Source organism: Apodemus sylvaticus, chromosome X (assembly GCF_947179515.1).
Source record: "Apodemus sylvaticus chromosome X, mApoSyl1.1, whole genome shotgun sequence".
In the NCBI taxonomy this organism is placed as follows: domain Eukaryota; kingdom Metazoa; phylum Chordata; class Mammalia; order Rodentia; family Muridae; genus Apodemus; species Apodemus sylvaticus.
The window spans coordinates 56,610,246-56,633,793 of NC_067495.1; the positions used below are offsets into that span (position 1 = coordinate 56,610,246).

Genomic DNA, 23,548 nt, shown 5'->3' on the forward strand with positions numbered 1-23,548 from the left:
GGACTAGCCGGGCAGTGGTGGCGCACGCCTGTAACCCCAGCACTGTGGGAGGCAGAGGCAGGTGGATTTCTGAGTTTGAGGCCAGCCTGGTCTACAGAGTGAGTTCCAGGACACCCAGGGCTATACAGAGAAACCCTGTCTCAAATAAAATAAAAAAACCAAAAAAAAAAAAACCCCAAAAAACCAAAAAAAAAAAAAAAAAAAAAAAAAAACACCAAAAAAAAAAAAACAAAAAAAAAAAAAAAAACAAATCCAAAAAACAATCCAGCACTTAGGAGGCAGGGCCAGAAAGATCTGAGTTGGACGCCAGTCTGGTCTACAAAGTGAGTTCAGGACAGCCAAGGACTTTTATACAGGGAAACTGTATCTCAAAAAAACATACTTGGGGACTAGGTTAGGGGTAAGGAAATCTGGAAAAAATAGGTAAACAGTGTACATATATGTTGGTGGGGATTGAGGTGGGTGGGTGGAGGTAGGAGCAGCCATACCAGATCTATTATTTTCAAAAGTATTTTCTAGTGGAAAAACTAATCTTTAAAAAGCAATATCATATATCATGTAAGTTCCCATAACATATGCAGTAAAGTGAGAAGTACTCTCCGGTAAACTAGAACTGAGAGCTTGTTGGCACCATCCCCCAGAGCACAGTATGTGAATACTCATATTTTCAAGTTCCCTCTTGGATGTTTAATCTAGAAGTTCATTGAGGATCTTTCTAGCTTCAGCTTCCAATATGCCAGAAAACCTTTGTCACTGTGGGAAGTGAAGCACTGGGAAAAAACCTTTGTCTAACCCAATACACAAGCTTGCTTTGTCAACCCCTGCTTGGTTACATGGAACCAGTCTGTTGTGCTGGTGGATTCATGGAATCCTGACATCACTAAGGTATTTCATAAAGCTCCAAAGCCCACTGCAGGAGATTGTGTCTTTTCTAGGCCAAGGACAGAGAATGACAAAGTATGACATATTTTAGCTTTCAATTCCTGTTTCTTATTTACTAAAAACTGGACCCTCCTCCCACTCCGCTACCTCCTGTCCTCACTAGCCCCGAGCCTCAGATGTTCACTAGGCTTACAGCCAGCTATGCCTCTCCTCGGGGCTCTGATGCTTTTATGTAGGCTTGCCCACATTACAGGGGAGGGGGACACAAAAATAAGTTTAAGGAGGCAGGCAGAAGATATGCCTACAGGCTAGCTAGGAAAGTAATCAGAATTGGTGTACTTCATAGGACTTAGGCTCCAACTTCTACTCAAGAGTCTTCTTACCATCTCACCATCTTTAGAATAGCCACAAAACAAAGGAAGAATTACACTGGTCTACCCCAATGTACACATCTCTCATCTCACAAATACCATGACAAAAATCTGTTTATTACTTTTCAAAACACAACAGAAAATGGGGGGAAAAATCATTCAAATTCCCATTGTGGTATAAAGTTGAATTGATAAGGCTGATCCACCTCTCATGTTGTACAGTCTGTAGCATGGGTAGATTCTGGACTGAGCTGTGCCAATGGCAGGGCTACATGGACACTTGCATCGGGACAGCCATCAGAAGAGCTGCAGGCCAGCTTTGAGCCCATACATTTGTCCTTGGTTCCAGAGAGGGCCCTCCATGTTGCCGCCACCGCTGCTACTGCTAGAAATGCTATTGCTGCCACGATAACATAGGCTGCAGGGAGAACAGGCAGTTGGTCAGGGACAGGGACAGCTCTAAACTCTGCAGGAGCTAAGGGAACTTGACCTGCATATGCCTGTGGGAAGGGCCAACCTCCCACCTGTCTCTATAAAAGAGACAGGAGCTACTCTGACAAGTGATTTCAGATGAGAATCAGGGGTGGCTCTGCCCCCCAGCCTGAAGCCACAGAACTTGGAAAGGTAAAACTAAAAGCAAGCATTATTTAGAAACTATATATAGTTTATATAGCATTATATAGAATCTAGGCATGCAGAATGGTGCTGCTTGAGAGTAAGGGATCGAAGTCCCACCCCAGCCCCATGAAGATAAAGAGGTGGCCTCAGCAGGACCTCTTTCCAAGGCCTAGAGCTTAGGGTACCAAAGACTTGGCTGGATCCCTCTCACGTCTAATAACTAGTTAACAGCTCAAGGTGAGGCTTGGGATATAGAGATAAGATGGCCCAACTACACCCCATATTTTAAGACTGCTTGAGGTACATAAGTATCCTCTGACTCTCTAACCTGGCTCAAAATACTCAAGTCCCTGCTTCCTGTAGGTCAAAGGACTTTACAACTAGATGAGGTGTCATCCTTCGCTCACACAGGCAGATCGTTAGTTATACTACTGTTGTGGAAACAAACCTCAGAAGTACTCTAGTCCCACCCTTCCCATCACCCATAACTTTACAAACAAGGAAACTGAAGTCCAGAGTTGAGTAAGAAATGATTTGCCCAAAGTCACATAGTCAAGTCAAGGTTGAGGCTGAGGAGAGAATTAAGAATTAAGGTGGGCATTTTATCTATCAACTACTAATGGCAGAGGGCTAACAAGCTGGGACAAGTCAACAGCTCTGCCAGCACACACTTCCCCCTTTATGCCCAGGCACTCTTTGGGCCAAGCTTTCCTAGGGTCAGGTTAGTTTGAAGAGAATAGGGCCTCTAACAATGGAATCTTGTAATAGTAACTTATTTGCCTGAGGTAATTGTAACCTCTGAGGCGTACTGCCTCCATCTGCTAATCTAGGCCTAGTCCTAGAAGCTTCCAGCCTCCATACATTCTTATCTAGGCCTAGAATTTTTTCAGACTCTAGGACTTACTGCTGAATAAACTCACCCTTTCTAGCTCTTTCTAAGCTCTTGCTGGCTGGTCAACTCAGCTGTTGTGGCTCAAAACTCCTCTACACACCAACTGATTCAATCTGGCTTCTCTGCAGGCCTCTCCTGAATGGCTTCACTTGGCCTCATACTAACTCTAGCAATCTGTTCTAATTCTCTGCCTCATTCTGTCTTTATGAGGGATTAAAGGTGAGTGCTAAGGGCTGAGCCACACCACAACTAGAAGAAGATTTTCTCAGTAAATAATACAATCTCAGGGTTAATAGTGTGATCAACAGAATTCTACTTCTAACTGGAATCCACAGCTACCTCCTCAGTTCATCTGATTTGGGGATACTGGCTTCCAGAACCCTCTCCCAGAATGCCCATGTGAAAGGAAGTTCAAGTCATCTCCTAGGGAATAAGCAAGCAGAACAGGAATGGACTCTCAATTCCAATGGCCCAAAGACCAGTGCATACACAGACACTTGGCACAAACAAACTGGTCTCAACCTGGAAGGGATGTCAAATCATCTGTGTGGCAACTTCATCAATTCCCTACATTAGGGTAAAGGGATCCTAACAGGGGCACAGCCACTGACTCATTTATCCCATTTTGATTCTTATCCAGAAGGTAGCAATCAAAGAGGTGAGAGATCCCACTGCCACAGGTACCCACCTACTCTTGGCCTTCCGGGATTCTAGCCGGTGGTCTATTACAGGCTGGTCCAAAAGATACATGGTCTCATAATTATTCAGCATAAGCTCTGATGGATCCTCAGTCTGACCTGGCAGTCGGCCTAGAGGGAATTTATCCCATCGTACATCTTCTGTAGAACAAAGAGAGGAGAAAAGAATGAGCTTTTGAAAAGTCAAAATTATACTCAAAATTACACTCAGATTCCATCTTACCACAGACAGAATGGCAACCATTAAGAAAACCATAAACATAAGAAAACTAACAATAAATGCTGGTAAGGATACGGAAAGGGAACTTTGATACACACTGCTGATAGGAATGTAAACTAGCCAGCCACTGTAAAAGTCAGGATAGGGGTTTCTCAAAACAAACGAAGAAATATCCCCAAACAAACCCAGATCACCTTTCTACCCAGGTATACCACTCCTAAGTATTTATCCAAAGGACTCCATAATCAACATATCACACAAATATTTGCACATCAATGCTTTATACAGCACTGCTCACAGTAGCTAAGTCATGGAACCAACATAGGTGTCTAAGAACAGAGGAGTGACTAATGAAAATGTAGTATACATAAAATCAAAGGTTTTTTAAGCTCTCAGAAGGAAAATGGATGCAGCTGCAGAAAATCATTAAGTACGCCAATCTCAGAAAGACAAGTATGCTTTATTTCATTTATGGTTTCTAGATCTTATAAAGATGCATATGTACTGTGTCAGACATTAATGTAGAAATTCCAACTATCAAGGAAAATGAGGTGAACTAATGAGAAGAGTTATGAAATGAAGATAAGGGGGTATGATGGGGAGTATGCTTAATAGTGTATACTTTCATGAAAACTTAAAAGATAAATATCAAATAATATTTACAGAAAAAAGTGGGTTGATAAGCTGGTTTCCTACTGATACACAGGCCTACCCCCATCTACCTACCCAGCCCTCTTAGCCAATTCAGCATGGACTTTCTGCATATCCCCTGGTTCTGTCCTCACTGTTACCACTTCTCAAAAACATCTCTCTGCACATCTTAGCACTTTGTAACTCTTACCCCTGTATGCTTACATTTTACACACATACACATAGCTATAGACACTTTTGTCCCTTCTCACATTCTTCTTAGTTTGATCTCCACATAAACAGGGACATCTTCAGATATGGCAAAGCATAAAAAGGCATAAATTAATAGAAATCGCAGAATTCTCATAGCACGCCTTCTCCATACCCACCAATACCGAGGATTATCTGAGTGAAATTGTTTATACAGCTATACCCCCCATGATGTGTTTGAATGACATTCTTTCTTAGTGGCCTTGTCCAAAGATATATACACACACACACACACCTAAGGAAAGATACTAACTCAGGTAAAATGCTTCCATGTTCTGTACAAGGTCATCATTCCTCAAGATGCACAGAAAAAACAAAACACAACATATTCTACCCCACAATGTTATGCAGAGAAGCACACACATTCCATTCAATGAATGTCACCTACTCCACTTTCTGCCTCCTACAACTCATTTATAGGTAGAATTCCTGGCTATCTTAATGTCATCACACATATACACATGCACACATGCACGCACGCACTCTCACGCATGCATTCACGCGCGCGCACACACACACACACACAACTGCACAGAGGAAGAGAAGGGAGAGAGAAAGGAATGAGAGCAAGGAGAGAAGAGGGAAGTACTTAACATCATAACCTTTCTTAATTCATAATCTACAACTTCCCCAAAACATACATACGTGAAGATGTTCCACTCTGGGATGAAACATAATTCTGTCACACATCTTTGGATGTATGACATTTAGCCTTGGATCAATTTTCTGAATGCAACAACCATAGAAACCACTCAAGTATTGTTCTCGTGTTATGTATTATATATCAAATTATACACTGTACCTCATAAATATACACAAGTAAGTGTCACTTGACAAAAAGGATGAGCTAAGGTTATAATTCAGTGGAAGTGCACTTGCCTAGCCTGCTGATTTCCTGGGTTTGATTCCCAGAGTTGTACACACACAAAGAGAAGAGCTACCCCCAAACTGCCTATCTCTCTAACTTTGACCCTTACAGGAACTTGGATCTCTAGCACCCAATAACATAGATACTTGCACACACAGGATCACTCCCTGGGTTCTAATAGCACTGAGTTGACTATTTCCAAACCTATGTATATTATTGCCCATGTCTCTTTAGCTTGACATTCTTATACATATCCCCTCAGTAACAGCACAGATACAACTCAAAATGACTAGCTCACTGCCTAGTCATAAACCCCTCCCCCAGGCTCCCAGGTCTTCCCTCACAGAGCTACCTCCTGGATCTCATGGTTCTTAGTTGATTCTGCTTCCTCTTCAGAAAATAGATACTATACTAGGACCTATTGGAGATTCTTTTCACAGCCCCAACTTTTCTCTTATACCCAAATCTTACCCTACCCCCCACCCCACAGACACAACTGTTCCTGTACCAACTCCCTTCTCTTTTGCTATTTACAAAAACTCCAACTTCAGCCTTCCTTGCCCTAAGAAAAAATTTTTTTGTCACTAAGTCAGAATTTACCTATCAGGTGTGGATATGCGTGGACACACGTGGACACACACACACACACACACACACACACACAATGTGCTTACTCACTCCTAGCACTCCCACCTGAGTTTTAATACAACACTTCCAAACTTGTCCTCTTAGGGCAAAGCTACAGCTTTCCCCATGAGCTTATTCAATGATACCTGTTTCATTTTATCTTACTCCTCACTGGGCTCAGCTATTTTTGTTCTCTTCTGCAGGTACATGGGCCATGTCCCTGCCTCTGGTGTCCATGTTTATACATGTACCACTCCATACTGACTGTTGTACTTGCTCCATGTCTGCCTCCCTTGAGGTTCCTCCTTCTTAAACTAGATGAAGCCATTCAAAGAAATGACTGACCCTCAGAGGAGCAGACTGATGTACTCCCTCCTCCTCACTTAGCTTCCCTGTATCCTTTCTGAGCTGCACTTTCATAGACTTGGATGAACATCTAAAATCTGAACCACTCCGTATTTTCTTTTGATCCAGTTTCTCTGACTTAGTGCCCTGGGTTTGAATAGACATAGCAAAACCCAGTTTTACCACACTGAGTGTACATGAAAGCATGTGATCTAATATATTTTACCCCACACCTTTCAAATTCTTTTGCTTTTACTGCGCAGGGCTCACACACAGCTACTTAAATGAAACAGCAATCAGTCTGACCGCAGTCCCTGATGCTTATATACTCCAACGCAAGAGAGAAGCCACTTGCCATTCATGGATCCAGTTGCCTCTGAGGCTATATACTGTTCACATCTTATTCCTTTCATATCTATTCTCTAGGGTGAAGGAAAACCTCCTGCGTCGGCCATCAGAGCACAGTACTATCAAAATTATAACCTTAGCAACTCAGGAGGCTGAAAGAGGGGAGATCAAGCAATCTTGATTTCAAAAATAGTTAAAGCTGTTAGGATACTGGGATAAGCAATCAGAAGGCTTAGGCCACAGGATCTCAAGTCTGAGATTACACTGTGACACTCAATCTCAGGAGAGGTGGGAGGAGAGGCAATGGGGGACAGAAAGGAGAGGAGGAGCACATCAAGAATGGAGGGAGTCAATGTCGGAAGAAAATGAAAGTGGGTGTAAGGACTACTTACCAGAGCTTACTTGCCATGCTGAACCCTGCAAAGCTTCTCTTTTCCGAGACATGGTCCTAGTATTCTCAAAAACATAGGATTCCTGTAGGAGAGGGAACTCTCCCGCTTCCATCCTGTCTTCATCATCATCATCATCATAGTCGTCATCTTCATCATCTTCATCCTCATCTACTTCCTCTTCTTCTAAGTCAACACTTTCCTCTACATCTGCCTCCATCTGATCTTGAAAGACCTTTTGCTCTTCTTCTTCCTCTAACTCCTGTTCTTCCTCCTGATGCTCCTCTTGCTCCTGCTCTTCCTCCTCCTCCTTCTCCTCTTCCTCCTCCATCTCCTCCTTCTCCTCGACTTCCTTTTCCTCCTTCTCCTCCTCTTGCTTGACATCCTTAAGGCTGCCTTGCTCCTTCTGCTGAATACTTTCTTCAGACTCACAGTTGGCACCACGTAGCTGTAGGGTCTGTTTTAAGGCTTCCAATGTGTACGGAGCTTTCCCAATGAAGGAGGAGGAGGAGGAGGAGGAGGAACCTTCCGTTGCCTTTGCCACGCTGGTCGCTCCACTCTGAGTATAAATGGAACACACTTCCAGCAGCTTCTCCTGATCTTCATCTGACATGATCTCTCCCATGGCTTTGAAGACTCTAAGCAAACAGAGGAATAGAGTAGAGAAAAGGTCAATGTCACAAAGTCACCTTATAGCTCAACACTCTGGAGTTGGAACATGCTCTCTAAACTTCACACCTGCCTCTGAAAGGCAGCACAACAGAGCAGACAGAACACAAAACCCAACAGGACCATGTATGCTGAACCAGCTCTCTGGCACATCTGTTTTACTTCTTACTACTTCTCATTAGAATGAAGACAATAACAGAATTCACTTTCTAGGGTTCTTGAGGGGAAGAAATAAGAAAGCTCACAGAGAATGCCTAGCAGAGTGCCTGGCACATAATGGCAAGCAATTAATGATAGCTACTCATCTGCACTGAAACACTACATAAATATACAAATGAGCTAACAGGCATGCAAAGCTGGAAATGAGAATGGGAGAACAATGGAGGAATCTGTCCTAGGAGCCAAGGATATGGAGGGCAGAGTGATGGCTTCTTCTGCATGGAATACAATGTGTGATTCCTTACGGAAGCAGCTACAGCCCAGCCTGGAAGAGGGAAAGAAAGAAAACAGCAGCAGTGGACCAGACAAAGCCAACGTGGAGGGGAGGCCTGATGAGCACTGTGAATTGATTGCAGATGCTATAGGAGCTAAGGGGAAGCAGGGAACATGAGGTGGGTGTAGAGACTAGGGGAGGGCTTCATGGAGGTGAGGCCCAGATGGCCCAGGGGCAAGAGGGCACTCACTGCCTGTGGCCAGAGTAGCCTGGCTGAAGGGTAAGATCTGTGCCGGGGAGCTGGAGGAAGGAAAAGCTGGGAAGGGAAGTGTGTGCATTATGGGGCAGGACACCTGCCAACTCCGAGGACAGGTCAAAGTTGCCATTTCTGAAGGTCACCATGCTAACCACAAGGAGGACCACAAGGGCAGGGCAGTGCAACTTAAGAGGCAAGAAGACCATGGAGGCACCTGTCTTCACAATTCAAACCGGTTGGAAAGGGTGGACCTCAGGTTCTATTGGGAGACATGGGAGGGAGGGAGCTGTAGAAGACAGACACAGAGCAGCAGACCCAACTTGCTGACCAATAGAGATGGTCAAACAGAGGGGTATTAAACAAGATGATACTGTGCACATACAAGACAGTGCTAACAGCAAAACCACTAAAGTGACAGAGGGCTGCTAGGGAGAGGACTGCTAGGGAGGATGAAGGTGAACATACTTCCCAGAACCTGGCCTCTATGAGGTAGCCTGCCCTGTGGGACACACAGCAAAAGGGAGGGAAGGAAGGAAGGAGGGAGGGAGGGGGCACATCCTTCTAGAAGTGTGAAGCACGCATGCTTTGTGGAGGGAACACAAGCCATGCATGCAGACTGGCCACGTGTGGTGTGTCTTTGGGGACAGAGCTGAAATCTACTGACTAGACTGGGAGTCCCTGTTGGCAGGACTCATTTCATATTCCAAGAGGACACTGGTTCAAACTGAATTGATCTCCTGGCTGGGGGAAGATCCTGAAATGTTTACAGCTTTATGTAAAGAAAAGCCAGGAAGAAACCCTCCCCCTCCCTGTCCTCCATTAGTGTGATTAATAATAAATATCCCCGGGCACTTGGTGCTGGCAAGATTGGCAAGATGGCTTGTCACTGCTGCTCATTACCCATCGCCATCCCTAGCTTCCAGGCTGCCCATTAGGTGCTGTGGTGAGAGGAGTCATAAAATGAACCCCCTGCCCCCAGTGTGCCTGTCACAGCCTGGGACTGAGGCCTTGCATTTAGGCTGGTAGAAGGTGGAGTTTAGATCCACAGAACTCAAGCCAGATTCTTATCCACTAACTATGATGATTTTAAGGTATGCCAACCCTCAATCCTAGATATCTTATCTGTAAAATGTGTTATACTTAAAGGAAATTGCCTATTTAAGAAAAAAAGCACGATACCTGATAATTAACTATCTATGGCACCATTTATACTTTTACCTCTGGGAGGAAAAAAAAAAAACACCAGAGTTCTGTATTCACACACTAACAGAAGTTTTCTGCCAGAGTTCAATTTCTGTGAAACATTCGGGAAAACTCCAGACTTAAGGACCCGCTAAAGGGATTTCTGGCCCTAAGCCAATGTGCAGCATACCTAGGCATAACCCCTCTATTTCCTACTCTGTAAATAGGTGAATCAATCTGAATTCATTGATTCTGAGAAAAGTAAGATCTATGCACAAGGAATTGTACCCAAGTGACCCACTGTTACCAATGGCATGTGTCACATCCCTCTGATATGCTTGGGTTGGGAGATCTCTGTGGTTCAGACTTCACTCAGCAGGCACTTAGGATTGGAAAGGATCTTGAAGGCCACCTACTCACACTTCTCTGTGCTCTTTTCACTCCCTCCCAAGAACACACACATCCTATATTCCTTCTATACTTTAAAGCTTTGGGTTGATTTTTTTTTTCTCTTTGAAATGTTCAAATGACATTCTAGCTTGACTCCTCTAGAAACAGCTAATTTGATTCCTAGTTTCTTATTCATGTCACTTAATTTATAGTCCTGAGCTCACACATCTGGCAATGTGGCTATACAGCTTGGTCCCATCTCCTAGAGCTCTTGCCTTGCCTAAACTTGATTGTAAGGATACATTTTTTATTTTGTAAATATATCTGTAGTCCAGATATCATTAAGGGTTCAAGAAAGACTTTTGGATCAAACAGATGGGTGAAAAAACTGATACAGTCTTGGCATCCAGTTCCCCACTTCATTCATTCCTCAGATGCTAGGTCATCTCATTCCGATAGAAGAGGATATTGCTTTCAGATAAAGGGCATTTACGAAGGCCTGTATGGTGACTAGATTTGTGTAATGTGCTGGACTACAGATATCTAATGCAGAGCTCTTGTCCTTGTAAAGAAAGCTTAGTCTAGGAGAGAGAAGGAGACACACAGGCCAGGGAGGAGACAGGGCAACACAAATCTCAAATTTGGGAAGTATTCAGGAATCAATAGGATGGCTAGGCTGAGCTACCACCGAGTGAGATCTGTTAATAGTCAAGGAGCATCACTCTGGAGTTGAACTGCCCATCCAAAGGCAGATATTGAGCATACAGTTGAGCAATAGAAACCGAATTGTAGAGGAAAGGACAGGAGTAAGGAGATATGGGATGAGTAGTTTATATAGACCAGAAATAAGCACTAGCATTTCTAGGAGGGTGTGGCATCCAGTATTAATGAAGCAGACACAGGGATTAACAAGGAGCTCTGGTTTGGGTAATTAGGTCAAGGCATCTTTGGGACTGAATACCAACCAAACTGCAGCAGGCTAAGGGGGAAAAAGAGTGAGAAAAAAATAAAGATGAGAACCATTTCTTGGAGATGGGAAAAGAAAAAAATAAATGCCCAAAAACACATGGGCAAAGCAGATGTTACTTGGGTTATTATTACTCTTTTAAGATGAAAGAAAAAAAAACCCAAATGTCAGACACATTCATAAAGGGTAATAACCAGCTAAGCCAAGGAGCCAATGAGGTAGGGCTATAACAATGCTGGCATACTTGCCTCCAGAGCCCAGACAGAAGAGACTAAGATTGTCGGTGTTGATTCTAGAGACAGATGAATTCCTGGAGGCTGAAGCTCAGGATGAGGGAGACTGGGTCCATGGAGGAAGTTAGGGTGAAACAGGAGAACAGCATAGACTTCAAGTCAATGGTATATGTTCAGAATAGTCCAGGACTGAAGACAAAGTGGTCAAGAAGCAAATGGTCAGACAGAGCACTGAATCTTGGCCTGAGGTGGAACCTTGTAACTCTACAGTGGCAGCAATGAGCAGTGCTATGGAATTCTCAGGGAGAATTCAGCTACCCAGGCTGAAGATGGAAAAGAACCAGAGCAGGGAAATCAATCCCAGCTTGAGAGTTGGAAGTCAGATACTGCCAAGAGATTAGTAGAGCAGAAGGTGTTGAGGATGAGTGAAGTGATAAACTACAGACAAGGCTGAGGAAGGAAAGAAATAAAGGGATGGAGGTTGGGGCACAAGGGAAAAGCAGTGTCAAGGGATAGGAAGTTTAGAAACCAAAAGGACAAGACATGGTGGCCACCAAGTGGGATACTGGGCTAGTGGCTTTCAGAGGAAAGTTCTGAGTGATAAAGTATGCTGCTGTATACAGTGAAGAATGAAAATCTCTGGAGTTGAGGAAATGCAGGGGTCAAATTAATTGTTCAAAACAAATACTCCTTTAGCAAGCAGGAAGAGAATCAGGTACTAAAGGCTTCTAGAATGAGGGAAGTAGCTTAGGGCCAGGAACTGACAGAGAAGAGGAAAAAGAAGGTAACCATGGGTATTTACAGGAATCAAAACAACACTCCAATTGACCACAAACTGAGAGAGAACAGAGTGAAGGGGTCTCCAAAGAGATATAGTTACCATGATAGGTAGGTCCAGAAACAGAAAGAATGTCACTGAATGTCAGGTTAAACCTTTGCTTTGCTAAGAAGGCATTAGGGATTGTTGTGTAACTTTCAACATTATACTCAGGGAAGCCAACAGAGGAGATAGCACTAGGCTGGGCCAGAAGACCTCGGTCCACTAATAAACACTATTATTTATTGTACACTTACATTGTGCAGGCCACTATGCTAAGCATTCTCCCACTGGACTCAGTGACTATAGGCAACAGCATCCTACCTCCCACTTCCAGACTGAATGCTCTCATCTGTTACTGGAAGGGATATAGGGTTAGACATCACCAAAAAAGCCTTCCAGGGCCATACCCTCTTACCAGAGGGAATTAAGACTTAAACCTGAAGCCGGGCAGTGGTGGCGCGTGCCTGTAATCCCAGCACTCTGGGATTTCTGAGTTCAAGGCCAGCCTGGTCTACAGAATGAGTTCCAGGACAGCCAGGGGTATACAGAGAAACACTGTCTTGAAAAAACCAAATCCAAAAAACCAAAAACCAAACAAACAAACAAAAAAAAGACTTACACCTGAAGGAGTTGAGAGCTGGCCCAGCAAGGTGAGCCTAAGCAGGCCTCGATCACCTGAGGCCAGTCAAGGTTGACGTGGCAATTGAACAGCCTCCAGCTCCTTCTTGCTTCCCACTGGCCTGCAGAAAACCTCCGAGCATTCCGTCCTGAAAGAAAGCAAAGAGGCTTAAGAGAAAGACCCATGTGGGTCCTCCACCCAGTCTTCAACTTCAAAAGGGATTAGACTCCATCTTCCCAAATTTCCATCCTGTAATTTCTAACTACGCAAAGCATCCAGAGTACCTTTCCATGACATTGAGAAGAAAAAGGAAAAGGGAGATTTTTCTTTTAATTCCTACAGCACTCTTTGGCAACTCTAAACTTTTAACAAGGTAGTTAAAGGCAGAGCTGAGGACACTGACAGATGCTTCTGCTTGGGATGCCTGGGTCTTGGGACTAGGACTAGTTTTCCTCACCAGTCTTGGTGTTGGCCACAATCAGTTCAACGGTCCATCTAAGGATGTAGGTAGGCCGGATTCCAGTGCTCCCCAGGGTAGACAATTCAGAGAACATCCTCTCAAGCAGGGCCTGTGTGAAGGTCTGGGAGTGCAGGCCCCTGAGCAGGGGCTGCCAGAACTGAGAGAAGGGCTTTGGCACCAACACTTCATTCACGTCGACGTTTTCTGGTTTGTGAGGGATACCCGTTGATGGACGGGAAGGGCAATGGGACCAATATCAAGAGAATGAGCATCAAAGCAAGCCAGCAAGAGGGGTGGGCAGAAGAGAAGAAAAAGTTGCACACCAAAGAAAACAGACACACCCAAGTTCCAACAACAAAAATTGCCATTGCAGGACAAGAGGGAAGGAAAGCAGAAGAGCAGGGAAAGAGAAACCAGTTAGTATCTGGCAAACAACAACTGATAGATACAAAACCAAGTATAAAAAAAAGAACTCTTTCTGACTTCAGCTTCGTCAATAACTCACTGTGTGAATTTGGTTCAGTAACTTCCCCTTTCTGGACCTCAGTCTGACCATCTGTAACATGAGGATGTTGGACTAGATGACCTCTCAAGGCCCCTCCAATGCTGCTGTTCTAGCTCTCTAGCTAGTGGCTAAATCATATTTGACAAGGCATAACAACAGTGTTAAGAAACCCCACCCTACCCATTCCAACCCACCTGAAGGGATTCAACGCCACCTAAAAAAGTCCCATGACACATCAGCAGGACTATCTACTCTTGTGCAGCCAAAAGGGCTTACATTTCAGCCCCACCCCACGCCACACTCCAGCCCACTTCTGGAGTTCCCACACAATAAACACGGAACCCTAGGGTTTCAGCAAACACCCAGGACCCTACCTTCATACTCTATCTGCAAAGCTGCCAACTGCTCAAAAGTGGGAATGAGGAAGCCATCATCTAGAAAAGCATCCAGCACAGCATCCCTAAGGTAAATAAATAGTAGTTTAGAGAGACATGGTTGCACATGCCTATAGTCCCAGCTACTCAGGACACTCAGAGACTGAGGCAAGAGCATCATTAAATTCAGAACCACCCTGGGTAATATAGAAAAAATGAGTCTCAAAAGAATAAAAAAGGTGACTTTTCCAAATAGGCTGGAATGATTCACTGGTTGTTAAAATTTGAAATGACTTAAGGGTCTGGAATATGGCTGTATCTCAATGGTATAAGACTTAACATATTGTGCATAATGGCCAGAGTCTAATTCCCAGTACCAAGAAGATGGATGACAAGGCACACTAGAATGAAACTGACAAAAAGACACCTATTCCTGCAATACTTCCAAAACAGCTAATGTCTCTGGTTCAAATAACTAAAGTACCAGTGGTGGGGACTAATCAGAAGACAAAGTTATTAGGCTTCAGGTTTCTGGGACAGGGACTGAGCCAGAGTCTGGAATTTTGAGACCAAAGTGGGTTTTGAACACTTGTGTACCAAGCATGTGGTGACCTAAGCCCCAGAAATGAGGGCAGTGGTAACTGAGTAACTCAAGTGACAGAATAAAGGTCCTAGGCTGACAGAAGAAATTAAATGCCTGGGATGACCATGCGCTTTTAGACCTCAGTTCCTATAACGTTTCTGTTTCTCCTGTCTGTTTCTCTATCCTTCACACTGGCTACCTTCTTCTTTTAGATTCTAGAAGTAGAAATGCTAGGTATGTAACTTCTAGTCTGGATATGACTCAGGCGTCCTTACTGAGAAACCAGATCAAAGTTAGAGAGGTCGAGAACATCAGCAGCAGGGGAGATTTCTCAACTTCAGCTAGCTCAAACCTAAACCAGCAACAGCAGATTCTCCACAGTTACTGGCTTGCTAAGAGCCTCTCCTAGCTGACTAGGTCTAGCAGGAGCCAAGCTTCCAAGATGTCCCTGTATCTAGAGGGATGACAACATAGTCAGCTCCTTTGATCCAGCACCAGGCTTGAGAACACAACTCCCCTTACCCTCATCCCTCATCAACTCAGATGAGAATCCGAAGAGTAACCTACCAGCTGCCTGCTCAGCACAAAAAAAGCAGTTATCACTCTGTAGGGCGCAGAAGTCATTTTTCCCAGCTGCTGGGGAAGCTGTCCCTCAAACTTTTGCTGAAGGGTAGAGCTAAGAAGTCTAGCATGGGTAAATTCTAATGAAATACCTAATGAAACTGAGTGTCATGGAGTATAGATATTTAACCCAAGCACTGGGGATGCAGAAGCAGGAACATTTCTATTTGGGTTCCAAGACAGCCTAGTCTACAACAGCCACAGCTACACAGGGAGACCTTGTCTCAGAAACAAAACAAATAAACAAAAAACAGCACCATCATCTTTGGGACTAGTCTTCTGGGAATAAAAACAAGAAAACAAGAGGAATCCCAGCTTACATGGCAAGCTTTCATCTAAACTCACCTACATCAGCTCTAGTATAGATTCTTTGCAACTCTGCATCGTAGATTTCTATTAACTTTCCTTTACTGTAGGGCCAGCACCGCCTTCACAGTTTTTTGTTTTATCTTCTTTCTTTCCTTTTTGGCACTGTGGATCTAAACTACAGCCCTGCGCATGCTAGGCCACTGCTCTACCATTAAACATAGCACTCTGGGCCTTCTTCCACAGCTTGTTGGCAACAAGTTCTCCAAAGCTCTTTCCAACTCAGTTTAGGCAGAATACACAAGAGCAACAAGTTTTGCCTACTCTGGTTGAATTGAGCATTGTTTGTGGGCAGGGAAACACACAGCCATAATGAGAGGAGGGAACCTAGCCTAGCCTCTAGCAGCCATGCCCCAAGAAGGCCTGTCCTCTGTCTGTCTGGCCCTGATTACCCAAAAGGTACTGACATCTTCCAAGAGCTGTTTGGAAAAACAGATTAGCAGTGCCCAAGACCAGGTGGTAAAGTGTTATATATCAAAAGCATTTGTCTACTTGTCAAGTCTGTCACATTCCATGTGACAGAGGAAAAAGGCTGCCAGGGACTGCAGGCATTTATAACTCTGGTTATTCATTAACTCATCATAGCAGCCTGATAGCTGGCAGAGTTGGAAGCAGATCATCCAGAAGACATAATCACCTCTCATAAAGGAGGATAACTCTAGGATTTCCTACAGTAGAAATCAGCTAGCTAGAACATGATGACTACCCTCTCTTTCTGGTACTAGGAATTGAATTTAGGGCATTGTACATGCTAGCTAGGCAAATGTGATACTACTGAATTATAGTCCCAGACACTTTTCTTTTTTCCCCCTCAACTATTATTTTTGAGACAGGATCTCACTAAGCTGCCCAGACTGGCTTTGAAGTCATTCTGCAGCCCAGGCTGTGAATTTGCAATCTGTCTACTCAACCTCCACAGTAGCTAGGATTACAGGTCTACATCACCAACTATGTCTTACCTTGAAACCCAATTTCAATGAGGCTATTACCCTCTACTGTAGAGAACAGGCAACCCTGAGTTACCAAGTTACAAACCTGTTCTCCCATGAAATGCTCTTGAGTTCTTCTAGGATACATTGTACACGTGGGGAAAGGTTATTCCACACCTTAATAGCCTGAAGTAAATGCCTGTATTTCTCCAGCACCTGACAGCAAAAAGAGTCCAATTAGAAGTCTGACTCTGTCAAGGACCCCACCCCAAACCCCTCCAGGATCTTTTCTCATAGGACTGTCACTGTCTTTAAGGGAACAGGACAAAGCATGCATGGTGGGCCCACAACTCCTTTATAAGCCCAGCAACTAAAAATAACTAGATTTTCTTCTTCTCCCACTCTCCCCACTCCAAATCCTCTGTGGCTCCCCAACATCAGAAGTTCTGAAACTTAGGTGCCAATTGGAAGCATTTGGTTTGAGATGAGCAGAGATCTTTGGGCCAAAGGGTAAGGAGCAAATGGGAGAAATGAGTTATAGGAGCAAGAGAATTGTTGAGACCCAAGTTCCTATCCTAGTTCTGCCATAAACTCTGTATATAACCCTGAATCTGTCCCTTCTGTTATACAAGGTTTCAATCTGTCTAAGAAAAAGGGAGAAGAACCTAAATGGTTTCTGAGCCTTTTATAAAACACCTTAAGTCTCATCTGATCTAGGGGCACTCTTAAACCCCACCTGCTGGTCATCGTGAGAATCACAGGGCTTTACAGCTATACCCCATTCCCAGTTCTCTACACCACAGCATAGTCCATCAACTTCATTATCTGCTTGCTCTCTTCCATCAGTTCACAGGATCATCTGATTAGACTCTGCTGGTCTCCTTCGAGTTCCCACCCTCTCCAAGAAGTACCTTTATGCTTTTCCACTTTTCTTCCAAATTCTCTGAGAAGTTCCCTCATGCTTTGCCACTTTCAAATTCTTTCTCAAGACTTCTCTTTCAGGTAGCTGGCAAGAGGGAAGAAATGGCTAGGACATGGGATAGCACACCGCACCAAGGATACTGACCTTAAACTGTTCCTCTTCATAGGATACCAGCAATTCTCGTGCTTTCTCTGAAAACAGAATGAAAAACTGTGAAGGAAGCCTAGCCTCTCATTCTCTCTGTGAATCTGAGCTTCAGGTACCTTGAGTTATAAGCTGACAACTAAACTTTTTTCCCGATTTACTTCACATAATTCAAAAAAGATGGTGGGGCAAATGTAATATCCATTTACTATGGAAACTCTCCCAATAAGATAGTTTGTGACAGTGATTTGTTTTTATGCTGGGATTCCACCACAGCATACAAAAAATAGTCTATCAAGGAACAAAAAGCAGTACTGACCCCAAGCTTGAGTGTTCCAGGCACATGCACCCCTCTTTGCCCCATGAATACCTACCATACAACTCCTTATGTCTTAGAGATGGTTCTAGATGAGGAGCCACCTCTTCATTGTCTTTAGTGTTTGCATCATCCTCGATAGCCAACTCTTCACCTTTGTCATCATCCTGAAGCTCTGGTATCTCTTCAACTACATCATCGACAATAGTTTCACCTTCCTCTTGTTCAGGTTCTTCTGCTTCGACCTGGTCGTCTTCTACCTGCAACTCCCAGGAATCTTTCATGCTGTCTTCCAGTTGACGGTTCCAGTATGTCTTCTGGAGCCAATTGAGGACAAAGTAGCAACCTAGAAGAGGCAGGGGTGGATTTGAGGGATATGCCATAGAACCAGTTATGGGCAAGTAATTAGCAGGTCCTCTGTTCTCTGGACCTCTATTCTCATATTGTATGCATAAAAGGAAAATCTAAGGAAGAGACTTGGCTCTAAGGCTCGAATCTCAAATACTTGCATGTATCATCTCTTATATTCTCTTGCTCACTGGTATCTTTCCTTGGGGGGTGGAATATAATGCTGGCTTTAGACATGGGTGCCAAAGCAAGGGGTGGTAAATGGGAGAACTTAAACCTAGGTATACCAGCTACTTACAAGGCCTTAACCAAGTCACTTTAATAGGTCTTGGTTTCCTGATTACAATGGAAGAGACTAAATCAGGATGAGATTACAAGGGAAGAGATTTTTGATCGAGATGGAATGAACATAGGAATGCCTGAGTTCATGACACTATGGTCTACACCTCTCAACTCCCCCCTTCAGACTACTATGCTACCTACCGAGAAAAGTTTGAGAGCAATACCCTATAGTTAAAATAGCAAAAGGGACCAGAACAGAGGCTAGAAAGATAGCTCAGCAGTTAAGAGCATTTGCTGTACCTGCAAGAAGCCAGGTTTAGATCCCAGCACCCAGAGCTGGTGGCTCACAACTGCCTGTAACCCTAATTTCAGGGACTCAGCAACCTCTCCTGGCCTTAGGTATTCACATACAAATAGCAAACACACACTCATGTACATAAATAAAAATAACTCTGAGGTTTCAAAAAGAACCAGAATAGTACACTCCCAAGCCATATTAAAGCATAAAACAAAGTAATACTAATCCTGATTTCATTTTTTCATACTTTCCACATGGAATTTTCTCTCTATGAAAAGGCTATATATTGTGATCAGTAAGCTTGTGAAAGCCAAGCCTTATACTGTAACCAAAAAGGGTCTATAATATATTTCACCTGGTCCTGATACCAGATACAATCTCCCTCTTTGTTCCTCTTCCCCAAATGCCACCCAGCCCAGGCCCAGGGGCACACCACATCCCCAGCACTCACCTCTGCGGCAGTCATTTATATGGGGCATTGTCTTGTGGGTCAACTTGTGGCGCAGCTCAACAATCCAGTCTGGAATGTTCACCTGATTAGGGGTGGAGAATGAGTTTAGTTAAAAATGAGAAAATAATAAAGCTTGCAGAAAGCCAGGGATGAATCACCCTGGCTATCCATCCCAGATAAGTTTCCAGTCTTAGAGGTGGTCAAGATTACAATCCAGGGTCCCTGACTATATTTTACTGCTCATTGTCTTAACATGAGAAAAGGCAATTACCTCCAACCACCAGCTATTCTCCAAGAGATTTCTGTGACGAGCATTACTAATAACCTTCTCACTTTCCCTTTGCCCTCTCCTTCTTCCTAGGTACCTTTATTCTTCCTTGCCTCTCATAAGAGCTTCAGAAAAATTTTTTTCATGGTTGAGAACACACCTACCGTCAAACCCCTATACAACTAACATACTTACTGAAGCCAGAAATATCTGGCATGTTTTTGCTGCTTGGGTGAGCTGTTTCTTTCCTCAGACTGCTGGCTCCCTGAGGGCAGGCATTTGACTGCTACTCTCTTTTGTGCCCCTAGCCAGTGGTATTGGTCGGGCTCCTCGCTTTCACTGGGCCACTCCAAACTAGCAGAGCTGGCCACACCCACCGCAATAAGAGAAACAAGGGAGCAATCTTCTTTAAAACTGGACATTCAATCATCCAGTCATAAACTTGCTGGTATGGGCTCCAACAGCACAAGAAATAATCCTGAGACTCAACAAATGAATTGCATGACACTTTTTAAGTTTCTGCACATCAAAGAAAATAACAGAGCAAAGAGATAGCACAGCTTAGAAAATGGGAGAAAAATCTATGCCAAGTATATATCATACAGAGCATTAGTAGTAAAGAATCTAAAATATTAAACAATAAAACATTATCTAATCAATAAATGTACTAATATATAGTTCTTAAAGAAACATACATAGTCAATAAATATTTGAAATAGTGCTTAACGGCTTAGTCATTATGGAAATACCAATTAAACTTTTTCAAGACTTAATCTCAGCCCAGTCAGGATTGGTATCATTAAAAAGACAAGCAACAGTAAATGCTGTGAGGATGTGGGGGGAGTACCCTCTTCACTGCTAGCAGGAGCATAAACCAGTATGACCACTAGAGAACCAAACGGAGGTTCCTAAAAACTCAAATAAAAATTAGCATATGATCCACCTCTGCCACTTCTAGACATTTACCCAGGGATTCTAAGTCAACATACCTCAGAAATACATACACACCCCCACTTACTGCTACCCTGACTTACAATAGCTACAATATATAATGAACCTATAAGTCTATCAACACATGAAGACAATATGGGGCATACACAAAATGGAATTTTATTCAGCTATAAAGAAAAATGAAAGTTATGGTATCTTCAGGGAAACAAACGGGATTGAAGATCAGTATATGAAACAAAGAAAATGAGCCAGACTCAGAAAGACAAGTGTTTCCAAATTTTTGTCACACGCAGAATCTAGAGTCAAATTTATGTATGTGTGTATATATGTTTAGGGCAAAGAAGACAGAAAGTGGGGTGTGGGCATGGGAGGAAGGGACAATGAAAGGGATGAGGAGGACAAGGAAGGCTAAGGGAATGTGACGGCAAGCAACAGGGAGGATCGTTTGAGAGAAGAGGGGGGACAGGAGTGAAAACAGAGAAGGGTAAATAAAGACAAAGAATGATGATATATGTACACATATCCTAGTGGAACCCATTATTTCACTAGTTAACAGCAACAAAAAGCTTGGAAACCGAGAGTCTGAGGCTTCTACTACTGCTTTACCTGGCGGGGCTGAGAGAGACTGGTCCATTTGCATACCTTACCCTATGACCTCCTTAGGAAGCCCTCCCAGAGAAAGAGAATGAGCAATGCAACCTTTCGCACATACCTCCTGAGCCAGGTATTTGAGGGGAAAGTTAGAAGATTTTGTCTTCCTCTCTGAGATCAGGTTCACAAACCTGGGTTGAGAGAGTTCTTAGGCTTAGTGTCAGCCAGAGTCCCTACCCACCCCGACATTTACTAAGGGTTATGTTATGTACTGAAACAACACAGACAGACAAATAAGACACTATTCTGGTCTTGGCAACTTTGGTCTAGAATAATCATGACATATGTTAGACCACAATATGGCAGATGTCAGAATAAATGACTACATCAAACAATATGGGGAACATAGACAAATGACAGAAACAAGACAATCGGGGAGACATCAAAACAAATTGAACAATATAAGGCTTTGTCACATGAGAAAACTCAGTGGCAACCCTCCCCCAACATGTACGAAATGTTCTGAATTTCACACCTCCTCCCGGAAGCGCCCCAAACCACGCCTTTTAAATCCATGTTTTACCCACCCCCAGTTCCCAAAGCCAACCCCTCCCAGTCTTACCCTTGCAGGTCTTACCTGACCAATGCCATGCCATAGAGCAGTCGAAGTTCATCAGGGCCCAAGGTACCGGCTTCATCGATGAGCTTACATCGTACCAGGTCAGCAGTAGAAGCCACTGCCAGGGGCAGTTCGTTGCCTAACCTAAAGAGGCCACAGTCCAGCACCATCATAAAAAAATCCTTAGTTTGTTCCATCCTCTACCACAAAAGCTTGGTTGTTGCACTATACCCCAATGACATACTGAAAAGTGAGCGGAGATACAAAACACTGTGGAAACGATGGGGTACAGTCCCTGAGATCCAACAGTAATAAAGGAATTGAGAAGCTGGCTGGGGTACACAAGACATCTTTCGTACTACATTCATCAACAGTTGTGTGGACACAGTCCATTCTCTCCCCCCTCAGATTTAGTTACGGAAGCCCCAAATCTCTATATCCCGCCCCGCCCCGCCCCCCCCCACCCCATCAAATGAACTGAGCCACCTCAATCCTGAATCTAATCTAAACGGTGACAGTCCAATCCGTAACTGGAACCAGAAAGCCACTCTGACGTATCCACCTACTCCTTTTAGTCCCGGCTCAGGTCCCCTGCATTTTGGAAATAAAATTTAAACCTCACGGATACAGGAGCTTGGTTGTAACTTTCCCAAAGGTATTCTTCCCCGAAATTGCCTTATAGCTGTTGGGGAATTTGAACAAGGAAGGAGTGAGGCACCACCAGCACCCAGGCACGAGGGCTGACCCGGCCGCCTTACCTGCTCCTCCATACTGAAATTCGGTTCAGCGCGTACTGTTGCAATTTCGGATCATCACAGAACAGATAAACCGTCACTTGCTCCCACTCAGCCCTGCTGATCCAGGAGACTACGGAGCCCTGGGGACTCGGCGACTCTGGCTGGTCCTCAGTGAAGGACTCCCCGTCCCAGGCACGGCACACGCGCTCCATCGCCCTGGAGCCAAGACCGGGCCAACTCCCAGCTTCCCACTTGAAGTGAAGTGCGCAGACTGCCGCGCGCTTCACACAGCTTTCTCTCCAAACCGCACCCAGATCGTCAACCAATTGGAGAGCACGACCCCGACGTAAGCCCGCCTCTCAAGGTTACTGTGGCCAATAGGAACGTGGGACACTAGTCCCGCTTGCAGGATTCTGTCACCACTCGCTGCCGGAAGTGTTCATTCACAAAGCCACCCTACCAGAAACACAGTCGCTTCAGCTTCTAGGTTCTGCTGATTTCCTGGCCGTTGAGCGTCGTCTGTCCCAGACAGAAACCAGTGTGATTGGATTGCAAAGAGAGAAAAACAAAACAAAAAACAAAAAAACAAAAAAACAAAAAAACAAAAAAAAACCTTTGCGCCCCTTGGCGGTCAACGGAGGAATTGCTCTCGATTACTGTACTTCCTTAGTTAAGGTGCTTTTTTTTTCTTTTTGTCTCCAAGAACAGATACTAATCCAGAAACGGCTTTCTTGACAAGTACTGAGTAACTTAATACCAACCTGTTTGGAAGGAAAGAGAACAGTGTGAGAAGGGTCAGGACCAATAAATGATGGTAATGGGGCAGGAAGTTAAATATGAGTAAAGTGCATGCATGAAAATGTCATAACTGAAGCCGGGCAGTGGTGACACACGCCTGTAATCCCAGCACTTGGGAGGCAGAGGCAGGCAGATTTCTGAGTTCGAGGCCAGCCTGGTCTACAGAGTGAGTTCCAGGACAGCCAGGGCTACACAGAGAAACCCTGTCTCGAAAAAAAAAATCCGAAAATGTCATAACGGAACCAATTATTTTATAGG

General features: G+C 44.0%; 1 protein-coding gene across 2 annotated transcripts; it reads right to left on the reverse strand.

Moving 5' to 3' along the window:
* Nucleotides 1-1,349: 1,349 nt before the first annotated feature.
* On the reverse strand, nucleotides 1,350-22,793 carry Las1l (LAS1 like ribosome biogenesis factor). 2 transcript variants are annotated; one of them, XM_052170766.1, is made up of 14 exons: nucleotides 22,514-22,793; nucleotides 21,774-21,899; nucleotides 21,258-21,327; nucleotides 19,327-19,408; nucleotides 18,006-18,293; nucleotides 17,632-17,678; nucleotides 16,672-16,781; nucleotides 14,067-14,152; nucleotides 13,693-13,743; nucleotides 13,185-13,391; nucleotides 12,728-12,875; nucleotides 7,162-7,796; nucleotides 3,452-3,602; nucleotides 1,350-1,671 (listed from the first exon to the last, which is right to left on the reverse strand). In XM_052170766.1, exons 1-14 carry the CDS (start codon nucleotides 22,702-22,704, stop codon nucleotides 1,551-1,553), a joined length of 2,313 nt encoding a protein of 770 aa, XP_052026726.1. In that variant the 5' UTR covers nucleotides 22,705-22,793; the 3' UTR covers nucleotides 1,350-1,550. The 2 variants fall into 2 exon arrangements, with proteins under 2 accessions (XP_052026726.1, XP_052026727.1); XM_052170767.1 differs by lacking the exon at nucleotides 13,693-13,743 and having other exon boundaries at nucleotides 22,514-22,792.
* Between the last annotated feature and the right edge of the window lie 755 nt (nucleotides 22,794-23,548).